This window comes from Prunus avium, chromosome 8 (assembly GCF_965620075.1).
Source record: "Prunus avium chromosome 8, drPruAviu1.hap1.1, whole genome shotgun sequence".
Lineage (NCBI taxonomy): Eukaryota > Viridiplantae > Streptophyta > Magnoliopsida > Rosales > Rosaceae > Prunus > Prunus avium.
Window position 1 is genome coordinate 29444291 of NC_142291.1, and position 16394 is coordinate 29460684.

General features: G+C 41.0%; 3 protein-coding genes, 1 non-coding gene and 1 pseudogene across 5 annotated transcripts; 4 read left to right on the forward strand and 1 right to left on the reverse strand.

Moving 5' to 3' along the window:
- Window positions 1–812: 812 nt before the first annotated feature.
- Window positions 813–3520, forward strand: LOC110765979 (diphthamide biosynthesis protein 3). Of its 2 annotated transcripts, XM_021969232.2 has the most exons (3): window positions 813–945; window positions 1046–1313; window positions 3256–3520. In XM_021969232.2, the coding sequence occupies exon 2, from the start codon at window positions 1057–1059 to the stop codon at window positions 1303–1305; it is 249 nt and encodes an 82-aa protein (XP_021824924.1). In that variant the 5' UTR covers window positions 813–945; window positions 1046–1056; the 3' UTR covers window positions 1306–1313; window positions 3256–3520. The 2 variants fall into 2 exon arrangements, with proteins under 2 accessions (XP_021824924.1, XP_021824923.1); XM_021969231.2 differs by having other exon boundaries at window positions 883–1313.
- A 959-nt stretch (window positions 3521–4479) lies between these two features.
- Window positions 4480–5550, forward strand: LOC110765960 (pentatricopeptide repeat-containing protein At5g43790 pseudogene; annotated as a pseudogene).
- Window positions 5551–6821: 1271 nt separating this feature from the next.
- LOC110765980 (transmembrane epididymal protein (DUF716)) lies at window positions 6822–13562 on the forward strand. The gene is made up of 3 exons (XM_088245090.1): window positions 6822–7182; window position 8444; window positions 12683–13562. Exons 1-3 carry the CDS (start codon window positions 6970–6972, stop codon window positions 13354–13356), a joined length of 888 nt encoding a protein of 295 aa, XP_088101216.1. The 5' UTR covers window positions 6822–6969; the 3' UTR covers window positions 13357–13562.
- Window positions 13563–14215: 653 nt separating this feature from the next.
- Window positions 14216–15034, reverse strand: LOC110765978 (cytochrome b6f complex subunit (petM)). The gene is made up of 2 exons (XM_021969230.2): window positions 14840–15034; window positions 14216–14721 (listed from the first exon to the last, which is right to left on the reverse strand). The coding sequence occupies exon 2, from the start codon at window positions 14707–14709 to the stop codon at window positions 14329–14331; it is 381 nt and encodes a 126-aa protein (XP_021824922.1). The 5' UTR covers window positions 14710–14721; window positions 14840–15034; the 3' UTR covers window positions 14216–14328.
- A 618-nt stretch (window positions 15035–15652) lies between these two features.
- TRNAD-GUC (transfer RNA aspartic acid (anticodon GUC)) lies at window positions 15653–15724 on the forward strand. The gene has a single exon. It is a non-coding gene; the product is annotated as a tRNA-Asp (tRNA).
- The last annotated feature ends 670 nt before the right edge of the window (window positions 15725–16394 follow it).

The following is a 16394-nucleotide window of genomic DNA, read 5'->3' on the forward strand; positions in this document are numbered from 1 at the left end:
TAAATGACACATGGCATATTTTCAATGGAAGTATCATAAGCTGAGGTGGTAGTACGGTACTATTCTATAATTTCTCCTCCCCCACCCCGTAACCTAGCCTCCCTACACCCACCAACAGCACAGCCCATCTCTAACCCAACCTCCCCATACCACACCCCCAACATCTGCAATTGCTTTCATCGCACCCTAAATTTGAAACCCATCATCCATTCCCCAACCCTCTCTCTCTCTCTCTCATGGTTAATTTTTTGGGGTTATTCGTTTTATTAATTCATGAACTTAGACCCAATTTGCATTTGACTCCCTCAATATCCAAAATCATTCTCATGGTCCTTCAACTTCAGTTTTGTTAGGACAAATGATCCTTTCATGAATTTTTGTTAACTTTTCTGTTAAATGCATGGGTAAAATGGTTTTTTAATGAATTAAAATATTAAAAACCAAACCAAACAAACAAAAAAAATCAAGTTTTTAGGAATAAGAACTAATTTTATAATTTTTAGTTTGACTGAGGATAGGAATAAGATTTTTTATTTTTATTTTTTTGGGTGAAAGTAATATTCAGAAATTAAAAATTAAAAATAATACAAAAATACCATTTTTCCCCTACATTTAACAGAAAAAGTTAACAAAATTAACGGTATGACCATTTGTTCTAACAAAAATGAAGTTAAATAACCACGGGAACGATTTTGGAAATTGAGAGACTCAAATGCAAATCGGGTCTAAGTTCAGGGACTAATAAAACGATTAACCATTCTTTGTTCTAGTCTCTTCGAAATTTGGAGCCTTATTCAGGAAAATATTTTCCTTTTTTTTTTTGTTCAAGAGATTTTATAAATTGTTCATATAAATATATATATATATATATATATATAGAGCCACATAGATTGCCAAACACCTGATCTTCAGTTTAAAGTCATATCGACGGCTGAATTTTTCCAGGTAACTTGAAGGAATTTTCCAATTAGGGTTTTGGATCTTTCAATTCAAGTTAGGGCTTTTGCAAGGTTTCAAGAATTAACGAACCCTAATCCAAACTCAGGAGCCAAAACGATGTCGTACGACGATGTGGAGATCGAAGATATGGAGTGGAACAATGAGCTCCAGGCGTACACATACCCCTGTCCATGCGGGGACTTGTTTCAGATCACCAAGGAGGACCTGAAGTTGGGCGAAGAGATCGCTCGGTGCCCTAGTTGCTCCCTCTACATCACCGTCGTTTACAACGTCGAAGATTTCTTAGATAAGAAAAACAACAAACCCATCGAGCCCTCCAAGCAGCAACCCATTACTGTCGCTTAAAATTTCAGGTAAAATTTGATATGAAAGGTCCGTAATTTAATATTTTCATATATGTTTAGCGATTGAATGTTCCTTTCCAGAGAATTTTATTTATTTATTTATGAATTATTGTTGTTTGACACGTTCATCAAATTGGCCTTGGATATTTGCTATTGCTAAAATGTTTTTGTCTCCCATGCCAACTGTTGCTCAATCGTCAAAATTTGTTGGGTACCTGTTTTGTATCTAGAAAATAGAAGATAAAAAATATAGTTTTTAGTTTTCTATGGTGCTTAATTCTTACTGTCATTTAGTCAGTTCAGTTTCTAGCTTGTTTCTCATTTTCTGGGAAAACCCATCTGATGTTGAAGCTGGGGCGGATGGATAAAACTCAAGGATTTGGTGTTCCATGAGTTTTCTAATTGTTTCAAATGGGCTATATACCTTTTGAAAAAAAACACATTATGAGAAGCTCCTTACTTGTTTCTTATCTTCTATGACAAGTGTGATTTGGAAGTAGTGCTTCGAACAAAATTAACTTACGTATAGCTTTTTAACACTTGAATTGAAATGCAGTTTGGAATTATTATTATTTTTAAATTGTCAGAGGTTATTCGCTCTTGAATGGAAACTCAACTATACACTTTTAGACAGTATAATTCTTTTAGGGAGGATGGTGCCTGAAGTTTTGGCACTTTCAAGTGTGGCAACTTAATGTGGTAGTGCAATAGTTGTCAGGGTGGACTGAGGATGGAGGTGTCCTGACGAACTTCCATCGTACTAGGAAGTTTGGATTTTCTGCTAATTTGGAAATTAGAAGAAGTCTGGACTCTTTACTTGGAGTTGAAATTTGCTTTGGAGGAGGAATGCCCCAAATTCAGGGTTGAGACTGATACATTGCTGCCTTTGCTGCAGCAAAATACTAGAGATTGTCACCCTTTGGAAACCTTATTACTTGGTTGTAAGATTCTAATGGGGAGGGGTCTTCTTGTCTTTCTCATGTCTGTAGGGAGAGCAAAACAGTAGCTGATAGCATGGCAAGATTTCGGTTCTCACTGGAAGTAGGCTGCACATTGTTATGTCCCTCCAACTCAAGTCAAGGATGTCTATTTTCTCACCTGGTTGGGTTCACTAGACCTTGATTGATTTTGTTGCAGTTTGTTATCCTCTTTGGCCTTTAGTCATTGTTAACGAAACCTTAATTTGGAGCAGTTTCACTTTCTTAAAATATTTTCCCCAAATTGAGTTACTTTGCTGACTTGGGGGATACTATGGGTTTTCCTTTTAATTTCTGTATTCCATTTCCACCAGTCGATACCCCAAAAATTAAAAGGTGGTTGATATAGTTGTATTGTTTAGATCAGTGAAGAGTAAAAACTAAGAACAGTTTGGTGAGATGGGATGTTCTGTCTCAAACCAAAGGAAAAGGAGGTTCAGGGGTGGGTAATTTAGCAAAGAGGAATGAAGCTTTGCTTGGGATAGGGTGCCTTTTCTGGCGTCTTTGCGGCCATCTGTAGCTTCAGAGTTTAGGGAGTTATCTTTTTCAGTTATTTTGTCTGACTGGAAAGCATCTGTTTTGTAGCTCCTTGGAATTCTGTTCTTGTTTTGATGTTTTCCCCAAGGATTGAGGTGTTGATGCAGTTTGCATGTTTAGTTTTTTTTTTGTTTTTTTTAAAGAGTTGACTCCTTGTTTACTTTTGCTGTACTGTTTATTTTTAATAAAGTGTCACGTTTCTTATAGATTATAAAAATCTAATGTAATTTGTGCTTTTAAAAAAACTATTATAATTTGTATACCTGTTTGAGCACAGCAGCACTGCAACTAGCTCGTACGGATGAAACTTAAATTGGAAGTTGTTGTTTTCAAATAGATAATTATGAGTGCACTTCTCAAGGTTTTTCATGCTCTTTTAAATAGCTTCATTTTGTTATAGTTTGCAATCACTCTAATGCTTCTACTATTTCTTGCAGATGGCCTGATCTGGAGATGGCATAGTGGTGGAAGGATTCTTCCCAAGTTTTGTTAGATATATAACAAGATATGAAGTGTGCAAGTAAGGAGTGAGGAAACTTTTTGTATTCAACATGCAAAGGAAAAGTAGAAATTGATATGTTGAGGCTATTCTTGTTGAGCAATTTTATAACTTATTGTTTGTCATTTATATTTAGGGCTAAACACATGTAATCTGATACTAGTAAAATAAAAAAGAGAAATCAGCTTGGTCATTTAAAACTATCCGAAAATGTGTTTCGATCTCAATGTATTATTACCCTTCTGATGGGGGCGCTCTGTGACCCTGGTGTGGCTTGAATTGAAAGGAGCTGATTAACTTACTAACTCCATGTAATCAATTATTAACAAATTGGGTTTTTGGTCATTCATCTGGTTCTTTTGGTAATCCCCAATTTGGTAAAACTGGTTTGTGACTCATCAAATTGGGTGAACTTTGGTACTCAACAAAACCAAACCAAACCAATTTTTAGTGATATTTTTCAGTTTGAGGGCATGAAGAAAGATGGATTCAGCAAACTCTTGGAACCAGACGATGCTCTGTTTGTGTGTGTTAGTACACTATTACTAGGTTAATGAAGTGTCATATTCAGCAACTATATTACAGATTCAAGGGGTATATTCAATTGAAATTTTAAAAGACTATTTTGAGATAAATAAGTATGTGGTATTCTATTAAGACTTTTAAATAATCTAAATAAGTCTTGTCGTATTCCATTAAGACTATTAGGATTTTTAAAATAGAGTCACCAAATCTATTGGTATTCAATTAAGACTTTAAACAAGTAACAAAAAGTATTATGGTATTCAAAAACTTGCTAATTTCATAGGATTTTTTAAAATGTGGAATTGTGTGGGAGTTTTTAGTGGGAAGCATAAATACCAAGCCTTATCTCAAATCCCACCCTAACTCATCAGACTTTTCGCATGAGATTTTTTTATTTTATTTCCTCACCTTGACCTCCATCCAAGCAGTTGTGCATTGGGTATAAGCCATGGCGACCAAACCACCAATGAAGACCACTGGGTATAAGTAATAATGTTCTTTCCGCACATGATGACCAAACCACCAATACCCAAAAGCATTGAAATTGTTGGCTTTGATTGATGTGATGTACTGTATATAAATAGTTAGTTTATGTTGTTTGGGCACAATCGGGCTTGCAAGGTGGGTGTTTGATGAAATGACTGTTAGAGATGTGGTTTCTTGGAGCTCTATGATTGCAAGATATGTTGCTTGGTGTGCGCCTTATTTGTTCAAATTGTTTACCCTTTTTTAATTTTTTAATTTGTTGCATCAGTGCGCAATTTGGATCATGTAGTTTCTGCCTTCTTATGCACCAGTTATTACTTAAAAGATGTTTTATGGCAGTACATAGAACCAAATGTTAACTAGTTAGTCATTCTTTAGAGCTCTACTAAAACAACTTTTCCTAAACACATATATTATTACTCATATTCGTTTCCTTCTTTTGTTTTCAACAATTGTCCCTTGGATGCCTTTAAGGTTTTCAAGATATGAAACTAGGGAATGAAAATCCAAATTCAATCACTTTGGTAAGCATGCTTTCTGCCTGTACCCGTCTACTTGATTTTAGAGCAGGAGAGTCCATTCATCACTACATTGTTGTTAATTGCATTGGGATAGATGTTGCTTTGGGGACAACTCTCCTTGAGATGTATTCTAAGTGTGGGCACGTTAAGAAAGACTTCCAAGTTTTCAGTTCAATGAGTGAGAAGAATTTCCAGTATTGGACAATTATGATCTTTGGTTTTGCTGATCATGGTCATGGAAAGGATGCTATCTCATTGTTTACTCTTATGGAACAAACTGGGCTAGTACCAGACAGCATGCCATTCTCTGTTATCTTGTCAGCATGTAGCCATTTGGGCCATGTACAGAAGGGTCGACAATTTTTCAATCAAATGGTGGGAACGTATGGTATTCAGCTAACATTGGAACATTATGGATGCTTAGTAGATTTGCTTGGAAGAGTTGGTCTCATTGAAGAAGCTTATGAGATTATCAAAAATATGCCAATGGAGCCTAACTCTGTTATACTAAGGAGCTTTTTGGGTGCTTGTAGAAACCATGTTTTGGTTAATTCTTTAGATGATAAACTCAGGAAACTCTTTATATCATAGCCTAACCTGGGAGCAAACTATGTACTTGATGCTATTGTATCTTCTCTTTCTAGTTGTTGTAATGAATCTACAAGTAGCCATGAAACAATGAAATAATATTAGCTATTCATATTTACGGGTCTATTTGTTCTTAAAAAATCTTATGTCGATCCCGAAAGAAATCCATGTGGTCCTTTCAAATCCATAAGTAAAAAATCTTGATTATAGAAATCCATAAATAAAATCTTATAAGTCATTATATTCTGCTTAAATCCACTAGACTTTTTTTATCCCTAAATAGTCTTTTAAAATCTCAATTGAATACACTAGATGCTATTTTTATTGTTGGTCAAAGGTAGATGCTTAACATGTTAAATTGTTTGGTAAAATAACATTATATATTGGCAAAAAGTCACTTTTCGTCCCTATAGCTCGACGAAATTTCCACTTTCGTCTCTATGGTTTTAATTTTGACAATTTGAACCATGTACCTTGATTTTATTGCAATTTAAAGACATGTCCAAATTTTCGTCCAATTTCTTGACGAAATAAACACGTCGCTTACGTGGGGAGTATTTTGGATGGAAATTCAAATGTGTCCTTGAATTGCAATAGAATCAAACTACATGGGTTAAATTGAAAAAATTAAAACTACATGAACTAAAGTGAAAAAAACGACAAACTACATGGTCCAAAAGCGACTTTTTCCATATATATGATTACTTGAAACTTGGACGTACACCATAAGTTTTTTCAGCAACCGAACCCTACCCCTCTCTCCCCAAAAAACTCCCAGCCGCTTTCATCTTGAGTGGGGAGACTAAACTTGGACGTACAGTCATAACTCATAAAGTTAGTTTATAGCAGGAAAGTTTATCATATTTGTGCAGTAAATGCATTTTGGAATTTCATTGTGTCTAGATAGTCAACTGATGAGAATGGACTTAATTGCAATACTACCAAGCTTCAAACTGTTTTTCTTTCCTAGGTTCTGAGAAGACTTTTCCCAACACTCATTCTGTGGCGAGGTAATATTCCAGGAATCTTACAACTTTTACCTTTATTATTGCACAATTCCTTAGTCGCGTAAGGACCACTGGAACAAAAGAGATATCTTGAACAAGTGGAAACATCTTATTTCCCACACACTATATTGAAACCACTTCACTCTCCACTACTTGTATATGGACTAATAAGCAACAAATTAAAGTAATCATCTTGTAATCTTAATCTAAAGTAACTTTCATGGTCATGAAGTAACCCTTAATCTTCTTCAAGGGGTGACACTTCCATTTCGGATATCCATTTTCTTCAGCTTTTTGGAGTGTCACACCTGGCTGGCTGTCGTTATGTGAAATTTTGTTTGTGGAAACACATGCATCATGCACCAAATGCTCTGAAAAATTACCATGATGGACTTTTGTTGCTTTTAGTATTCTCTACCACTGCAATGGCTTCATGTATTTAAGGTCTGTATTGAGATTGTGAGTTAAGCTCTGTCTGCTACAGATCATTCACTGAAAACCCTGATCTGTGAAGACAAGCTTCCAATGGGCACGTTTGTTGGACACATAGTTCCCGGGTTTGCACTCACCCTCCTTGGTTTATGGCACACCATCAACACTATCAGATCTTATTTTCTGAGAGGCCCTAGTAACTTTAGAGTAAGGTTTTGGCACCCATTCAATTCCCCTCTTTCCAAACTCAAACACTTGGAGCTCATTTTCATCTTATCTTTCTCTGTATTGGCAATTTTCATGCAAGTTGTTGATGCTCAAAATGGTTGGGCCAAGATTGAGTCCAACTTAGTGATGAGGTGTGATGAATGATGGGTGAAGGTTTGGACCTTCAGCATGTATGTGAGGACTTGGCCAATTTATGAGTATACAAAAGACAAGATATATGTGGTTCACCCTTAATGAATGGGCTACGTCCACAGAGAAGATGTTCTCATTATGATATTGTTTACATTTGTACAAGGGGATTAGACCCAAAGATAACTGGAAGAAGGCCTAGGGCCTAAGGTACAAAGTTAGGAGTCTGGAGCCCAGGTGTCAAGTCCCCGGGTCTGGAGACCCAGGACTCGGAGGCCAGACTAATAGGAGAGTCCTGAAGAGGGAACCCAGCTCAGTTTCGGATCCTCTCTTAAGTGGAGAGTGGTATGCTTTTATAGGTGAGAGGGAGCCTTCACTTCTTGTTGTTTTCCGATGTGGGACTCCTCTTGCTTTGCTTAGAGTTCCTTCTAGTCTTCTAGTTGCTTGGTCAGTTATGGTGTCAACAGTAGTCCCCCAAGTTCGCGAGTAAGAAGATACTTCTTGCTTGGGGATTTGTAATTTTAAGTGCACTGGCCGAGCAACACCGTAGTTTGTCTTCCAAGTTGTATAGTGCACTATCCCCAGTCCCCCAAGTCCCCGGGTAAGAAGGACTTTGGAGGGAGAGAAGTTGCAACAAAAACTGAAGTGGTTTGCAAGTCTCAAAAAATAAAAAAAAATTTCTCTTTTTTTTTTTTTTTTTTTTTTTTGTGGCTAGGTCAGCCAAGTAGGCACCTCCCCCCAATTTCCTTCTGCATGCTGCCTACCGTTCGGCAGGTGCAAAATTTTTTTTTTTTTTTTTTTTTCTTTTTTTTTTTTGTGGCTAAGTCAGCCAAGTAGGCACCTCCCCCCAATTTCCTTCTGCATGCTGCCTACCGTTCGGCAGGTGCAAATTTTTTTTTTTTTTTTTTTTTTTTTTTTGTGGCTAAGTCAGCCAAGTAGGCACCTCCCCCCAATTTCCTTCTGCATGCTGCCTACCGTTCGGCAGGTGCAAATTTTTTTTTTTTTTTTTTTTTTTTTTTTTTTTTTTTTTTGTGGCTAGGTCAGCCAAGTAGCTAGCCAAGTGGGCATTTTCACTTCCCAAATTCCTTCTGCATGTTGCCTACCGTTCGGCAGGTGCAATTTTTTTTTTTTTTTTTTTTTTTTTTTTTTTTTTTTTTTGTTGTTGGTGGCTGGGTCAGCCATTTGCTTCGGTAAGGGAGCAAAGCTTGAGGGTTTAGCTTCCTTGCCGAACGGTAGGGAGCGTGGAGAGAAAAATAGAGTCCCACACGGGCTTGGCTTTTGAGGCTTCGGCATGGAATTGGGGCCAACATCAAGAGCTGGCCTCTTAATGTTTCAACAGGAGAGCCGGGCATTTTAGGAAGAGCCGGGTCATGTGGGTTTAGCCTGGGCATTTAGCAAGGGCTGGGCCGCAAGGGTTTTGGCAAGGAGTCTAGTTATAGTTTGGGCTGGCATGAGTGTTGGGCTAGGCGGGGGACCAAGGTGCCGATCAGTAAGGGCCATCTATGGCTTTTATTCAGCCTGTTTTGCTCAAGATAGGGCTAGGCAAGGGCTAGGCCTAAGTACTCAGCTTGGCCTTAGGAGTTTGTTTTGGAGCTGAGCCTTCGGAAGGGGGCTAGGTCCCTTGGATACTGACATAATTTTGGAGTTGGGATGGCGAAGGCGATACAAAGCTTTGCATGTTGCAAGGTAATGTTCCTAGGCTCGGGGTGCCGAATGTGGGCTTAGGCATGGGGGGTGCTGAAGGCATGTTGCAAGAGATGGGTTTAGGCACGGGGGTGCCGAAGGCAAAGGGGATGCTAAAGGCACAAGGGTGCCGAAGGCAGAGTGGTTTGCCAAACGCACAAGCTCGCATGTCACAAGGCATTGTGCCTAGGCACGGGGGTGCCGAAGGTGAGCTTAGGCACGGGGGTGCCAAAGGTGGGCTTAGGCACGGGGGTGCCAAAGGTGGGCTTAGGCACGGGGGTGCCAAAGGTGGGCTTAGGCAAAGGGGTGCCGAAGGTGAAGCTAGGCACGAGGGTGCCGAAGGCAAATGAGATGCCAAAGGTGACACAAAGCTTGCATGTGGCAAGGCAATGTGCCTAGGCACGGGGGTGCCGAAGGTGAGCTTAGGCATGGGGGCGCCGAGGGTGAGCTTAGGCACAGGGGTGCCAAAGGTGGGCTTAGGCAAAGGGGTGCCGAAGGTGAGCTTAGGCATGGGGGCGCCGAGGGTGAGCTTAGGCACAGGGGTGCCAAAGGTGGGCTTAGGCAAAGGGGTGCCGAAGGTGAGCTTAGGCAAAGGGATGCCAAAGCTTGGATGTTGCAAAGCATGGAGGTGCCAAAGGTGGGCCTAGGCACGGGGGTGCCGAAGGCGAAACAAGCTTGCATGTGGCAAGGGGAAGAGCTAGGCACGAGGATGCCGAAGGCACAAGACTTGCATGTCGCAATATAAAATGCCGAAGGGCATGGGGTGCCGAAGGTGCCAAGCTTGCATGTCGCAAGAGGAAGTGGCTAGGCACGAGGGTGCCGAAGGCATGAGACTTGCTTGTCGCAATATAAAATGCCGGAGGGCATGGGGTGCCGAAGGTGCCAAGCTTGCATGTCGCAAGAGGAAGTGGCTAGGCACGAGGGTGCCGAAGGCATAAGACTTGCTTGTCGCAATAATGCCGGAGGGCATGGGGTGCCGAAGGTGCTAAGCTTGCATGTCGCAAGAGGAAGTAGCTGGGCATGAGGATGCCGAAGGCATAAGACTTGCATGTCGCAATAATGCCAGAGGGCATGGGGTGCCGAAGGTGCCAAGCTTGCATGTCGCAAGAGGAAGTGGCTGGGCATGAGGATGCCGAAGGCATAAGACTTGCATGTCGCAATAATGCCAGAGGGCATGGGGTGCCGAAGGTGCCAAGCTTGCATGTCGCAAGAGGAAGTAGCTGGGCATGAGGATGTCGAAGGCATAAGACTTGCATGTCGCAATAATGCCAGAGGGCATGGGGTGCCGAAGGTGCCAAGCTTGCATGTCGCAAGAGGAAGTGGCTGGGCATGAGGATGCCGAAGGCATAAGACTTGCATGTCGCAATAATGCCAGAGGGCATGGGGTGCCGAAGGTGCCAAGCTTGCATGTCGCAAGAGGAAGTAGCTGGGCATGAGGATGCCGAAGGCATAAGACTTGCATGTCGCAATAATGCCAGAGGGCATGGGGTGCCGAAGGTGCCAAGCTTGCATGTCGCAAGGCGATGTGGCTTGGGCACGAGGGTGCCGAAGGGAAGGAATGCATATGTACAATTTTTATTATTATTTAAAGAATTTGGGTACCTTGTGGACATTTGAGCTTGTGGCATGTCCTTGGAGCTGGGCCTTCAAAGCTTCGGCAAGGGCTTGTCCTTCGGCGAGAAGAATGAGGGGCTTGATCCCGCAAGTTTCCAAGTTCTTGGTTGGTGGGCCTCATGAGCTGGGGTTTGGCGAAGGCCTGGGGTTTGTGCTCTGTGGAGCTGGGCTTCAGCGGGGGCTGGGGGCTTCCAGATTTGGCGAGGGTGTCTTGGGGAGCACTTTACGAGCTGGGTCCATGGGGGTCCGAGTGTTCGTTTAGTAGAAAGGCCAAGGTGGCGCGGAGGTGTGTTTGAAACTTCAGCAATGGAGTTCTATGCGATGTTGGGCTTGAGCAATGGCCTTGGGGCCGGGTTCCAAAGCTGGGCTTCAGCAAGCCTCCTTGACCCAGGTGGTGGCTAGGGTTTTGAGGGTAGATTCAGATTTTTAGAGGCTGGGTCCTTCCGTTTTTGAAACGTAGCTGGAGCCTTTTTGTAGCTGGGCCCTTGTGCTTTTATAGCTAGGGTCTTTATACCTTCGGTAAGGGAGTCCAAAGATTGGAGATAAGGGCCAGGGTTTGGGGAGAGGAGGTGCAAGTCCCCTATTAGCTTAAGACCTGCAGTCACCTTTTAGCTTGAGGGGCTGGGTCAGCCAAAAATTGGTAAGTCACTCCTTCACCTTCTGCATGCTCCTTGCCGTTCGGCAAGGAAGCTAGGCTCTAAAATATTTATTTATTTATTTATTTTGGTGGAAGCTCGGAGCTGGGTCCGTGGTTCAGCTCGGAGGAGGTGCCGATCGGCAAGAGATATTCGCAGGTATTTTGGTGAGGGGCTGATCTGTCTTCGGCGAGGAGTGGGTCTAGGTGCCTAGTTTTTGCATCGAGTTGGAGCTGGGTCCGTGGTGCCGTTCAGCATTTGTTCGTGGATGGGGGTTCATCCAATCTAGGACCGTCTAGGGTCTGGGTCCTTGACTGACGGCAAGGAAGTGATTGGAGCCTTTCGATCCTTCTGAAGTGTGGGCAAAGTTTTTAGCTGGTCCTTCAAGGCGTTCGCGATTTCTCTTGGCTTCAATTGGTGCCGTGAGGTTTCAAATGCTTTTGCAAGAGCTGGGGTGTCTTTGGCAAGAGCTTTTGAAAGATAGATAGATGGCTGCAAGGGTTTTTGCGAGGAGAAGACTCAAGTTCGTTCGACAAGCTCCGACTGATAGACCTTCGGAGCTAAGGCTGGGGTCTCTTGTACTGTTGTAAAGAACCTGGGTCAGCCAAGCAAGGGTATCGTGACCATTTTTCCTTCTGCACGGCTCTTGCCGTTCGGCAAGGGTATGGTGGGGTGCCGAAGGCAGCGCACGCTGAATGATGGAGCTTGTGGGACAAGCTTAAGTCCCCATATTTTTACTCTTCAAAGAAGTGTCGGTCGGTACTTTGAACTGAGATGTTGGGTTGGCCCTGCAAGCCATGCAAAGTATAGCCACACTGATTGGCTTTTTCTTAAAATATTGTCTTCTGCAATTTGTTGCCCTGGCATTCAAGGTGGCTCCAGTAAGGCCTTGCCTAACGGCAGCCTAGGTGATGTTGATTGTATGGGTGCCGAAGAGCACTGGAGAAGGGAAGAACGACAGAAGCCTTTTGTGTCAATTCCCACAGACGGCGCCAAACTGTTGATGCTCAAAATGGTTGGGCCAAGATTGAGTCCAACTTAGTGATGAGGTGTGATGAATGATGGGTGAAGGTTTGGACCTTCAGCATGTATGTGAGGACTTGGCCAATTTATGAGTATACAAAAGACAAGATATATGTGGTTCACCCTTAATGAATGGGCTACGTCCACAGAGAAGATGTTCTCATTATGATATTGTTTACATTTGTACAAGGGGATTAGACCCAAAGATAACTGGAAGAAGGCCTAGGGCCTAAGGTACAAAGTTAGGAGTCTGGAGCCCAGGTGTCAAGTCCCCGGGTCTGGAGACCCAGGACTCGGAGGCCAGACTAATAGGAGAGTCCTGAAGAGGGAACCCAGCTCAGTTTCGGATCCTCTCTTAAGTGGAGAGTGGTATGCTTTTATAGGTGAGAGGGAGCCTTCACTTCTTGTTGTTTTCCGATGTGGGACTCCTCTTGCTTTGCTTAGAGTTCCTTCTAGTCTTCTAGTTGCTTGGTCAGTTATGGTGTCAACACAAGTTTTAGACTTCCCTTTTCTTCAACTCTCTTTCAAGCTCCACAACTTGGAGCATGCAACTATGTTCCTCCACCTAGTCGTATTTGCAGGATTTACGCTTTGTGCTGAGTTGATTCATCCGTTTCAGACCCTATCCGGGGTTGTTGGAATGCTAGTAGCATCTGTTTTCTGTCAAGAGCTTTTCCTACTTCATTTCCACTCTGCTGACCATGTTGGTCTTGAAGGGCATTACCATTGGCTGCTGCAGCTCATAGTGTTTGTTTCTGTCATGGCAGCTTTGGCAGCAACTTGTTGCCAAACCAGTCTTCCTGCAGCACTTGTTCTTTCAATTTCAGTGGTATTTCAAGGTTGCTGGTTTATGAACATGGGGTTTTTGCTCTGGGTTCCTAGGTTTGTTCCAAAGGGGTGTGTTGTCCATTATGTAGAGGGCACCAATGATACCATGCTTGGAGCCGTAACTTGTCAGTCAAGTGCGGCTGATTTTAGGGCAAGAGCATTGGCCAACTTGCAATTTAGTTGGATACTTTCTGGAATTTTGATATTCACAGGTTGTACATGCCTGAAATTTGCTGTCAAATGCATTCCAAGGGACCTGCCAATAGAGTATGAGCAACTCCATAGCAGAGGAGCAGATGTCCCTATAGTCATAAATGATTTCAAGGAAGCTCATCCATAGAATATTTAGTAGTCAATAAGAGCAAGTCCGATGTTCTTTGCAAGGACAACATATATGACACTTGATTTCTGGGATCAATAATATATCAAAATTGGGCTGGAGTAGCTCTTTGATATTTGTTTCCACAGTTTCAAATTATATATCTTGATAATATGAGATTTTCTTATTTATGGTGAGATTACTGAAAAGGTAGCATTGAACCCTCATGAACTCTGGTTGGGCATGTATAGCCATTTTGTATGAGAAATCATTTATATTGGTGCCCTAACATTTCTAAGGAATTCAGGGCCTAATTTTGTCTCTACGGCATCTCCACCCGATATGTCAAACTATCGTGTGCACATGAAATGGTAAAAATTGAATTGAAAGGGAAGGTTACTTCAACCAAGTTGGAGATAAAAATAAATAATCACATGAGCTCCATTTGTGTTGAAAGATATAATAAAATAATATAGTTTATGATATTTCAGGTAGAGATAAGAAAATTTTACAAAGTGCCAAATTGGAACCTAATTCATCAACTAGATCAGTGTCACGCTCAAATGCTTAAACAATTAAATTTGTCCTAACTTGCCAACTAATGCCACTAAAATTTCAATGCATGGATTATCATCTGACCTGACCAGTAAAAGAAATAAAAAAAATTCCAAAACTGTCTACAAGAAAAAGGTGATGCCCCAGTCTTTTTAGAGATTCAGAAAGATTTTACTCTTTCTGTTATAGTTTGTTTTCAATCATTTGGGAGATGAACTACTTTGTTGGTAAAGCTGGTGCACAATAAGATGCAAGTATATATACAAGAATGAAAAAACTTGGTCCAGATCCTATTTCTTGAACTTAGATTAGATACCCAACTCAATGCACCAGAAAATGAAAATATATAAATCATTGCTACATACATCAAATGAAGTATTTAAAGAGAGATACAATGTAAATATTTAGCAAAACACAGAACCAACCATCACATAATTCTTACTCAGACTCAGCTGCCTCCTCCACGGACGCTTCGATTCGAAGAAGAACAAACCCTACTGCAACTCCAATAAGAGTAAGCCCATTCAGGATTGCTGCAATCTTGAAAATCTCCCCAACAGCATCGCAGGTAGAGGAGAGTGCCCCTCCTCCACCTCTGCCTTTGCCCTGTGAAGGGGCTCTCAAGGAGCTCACAATCTTTGCAAAGGACTGCTCAGTGCCCTGTGGAAGGCCAAGAGAGGCCACACTGCTGTGAGCTTTCAGCCCAGAAAATGAATTGAGCCCTGTTATGTAATTCACATTGTTTGCTGCCCTCCTTGGCTTTGCCACTGTGGTTGTGGTGAACATTGCTGGAGACACAGTAGCTGAGGCTGTTGCCATTGTGGAAAACTTCTGCAGAGGAGAGAAAAAAAAAATTGGTACAAAGATTTAGACAAGATTAACTAAAAACAGATTTTGCTGGTAATGAAATAGAAGGAACCCTTTGTGTAGGGAAGGAGTATATTGTCACCTTTTTTCCTTTTCTGCGGTGGTGCTTGAATTTTTTCAGGCTTCTGCAAGTACAAAGATGATGGGAAAATCAAATGAGTGACTTTGTATTGGCATGCGATAAAAGATGAATGGATAAGGTGAGGAGGGGGATGGTTGGTGGACAAGAAGATTTGGATGAGCTTAGTTTCTAGAGAAAGATTGTGCAACTTTAAATGGTGGCCAAGGAAAAACATAAAACTAAGGCTTGACAATAAAGAATAAAGAGTTTTCTTTGAGGTTGGGTCTTTTTTGTCATGTTGGAATAATATGGGCCGAAACTATCACCCACAGAGCAGAGCAATTTAACCATTGGGCCTTCTTCATGAGATCCACTTTCAACTATACAACAACATGGAATTGCATGACCCAAAACTAAATTGGGAGAAGAAAAGAAAAGCATTGTTTTGATACAATCTAATATAAACTAAAGAGGAGGATTTAAACTCAGTTGCAGAGTGAGAAACACATCCGTTGTAGCCAACCTAGCTAAGCCCATGTTTACATCTATTTTGATCAACAAAGATACATGTATTTTTTACACAACGAACCTTTTCTCATCTAGCAAAGTAAATGAATGTTTTATATAAGATTAGACTATAGTTTGTATAAAAATTTAAATAAAAAAACTCAATTATGTTATTCAGGCAAAAAAAAAAACACAAAGCTGTAAAAGCAGACCACAGAATTGAATAGTAGGCTTAAATCGAAAGGTTATTGGAACGGATGAAAAATAAAAGGAAATAATGAAAATAAAAGGTATTTATAATAAAACATATAAACAACTAACAACAAAGTCGTTGTAGTATAGTGGTAAGTATTCCCGCCTGTCACGCGGGTGACCCGGGTTCGATCCCCGGCAACGGCGATTTACTTTTTAAGTTCAACATTCCAAAATCTCTGTTTACCTTTTTCTCCCTTTGTATATTTCTCACTAACCAATCATCAAAATAGTTAATGAACCCATTCCAAACTCTCTCTCCTTTTCCTTTTCTTTCTCTCTCTATTTTCTCAGCAACCAATCACTAAAAAAAACACTAATGAACCCACCAGATTCCAGAAGAAGAACATGGCCCTTTAGTTTGTTTATTTATTCTTTTTCCTGCTGGTTGGAAATTATTAAATGTTAATGATTTTTTGGAATTATATGACCAATTATAGCGACAAATCGATTAGATGCTTACAAAATGTCAAGCTCAAAGCTTGTGATGACCTTTAAACTCAAACAAATGCAACTTACAACAACACACAAACACATCCAAAGAGTGAGAGAGAGAGAAGGAGAGAGAGAGAGAGAAAGGAAAAAAAAAGCACAGGCCTTAAAGAACACAAAGTAAAAGAAGAACAGCTGAGCCCAAAGATAAAAAATAAAAGAAGATCATTCAAGTTTAAAGCAAAGAAAAGGAGAACCCATTACGCATCCGAAGCCCCCACACAAGCCAAAGCACATTAAAAGCAAAACATCAATCTAAAATAAATTTTTTATATTTATAAATAATAATAAAAAGGCAGAAATCTTCCCATCAACTTGAGCTCAA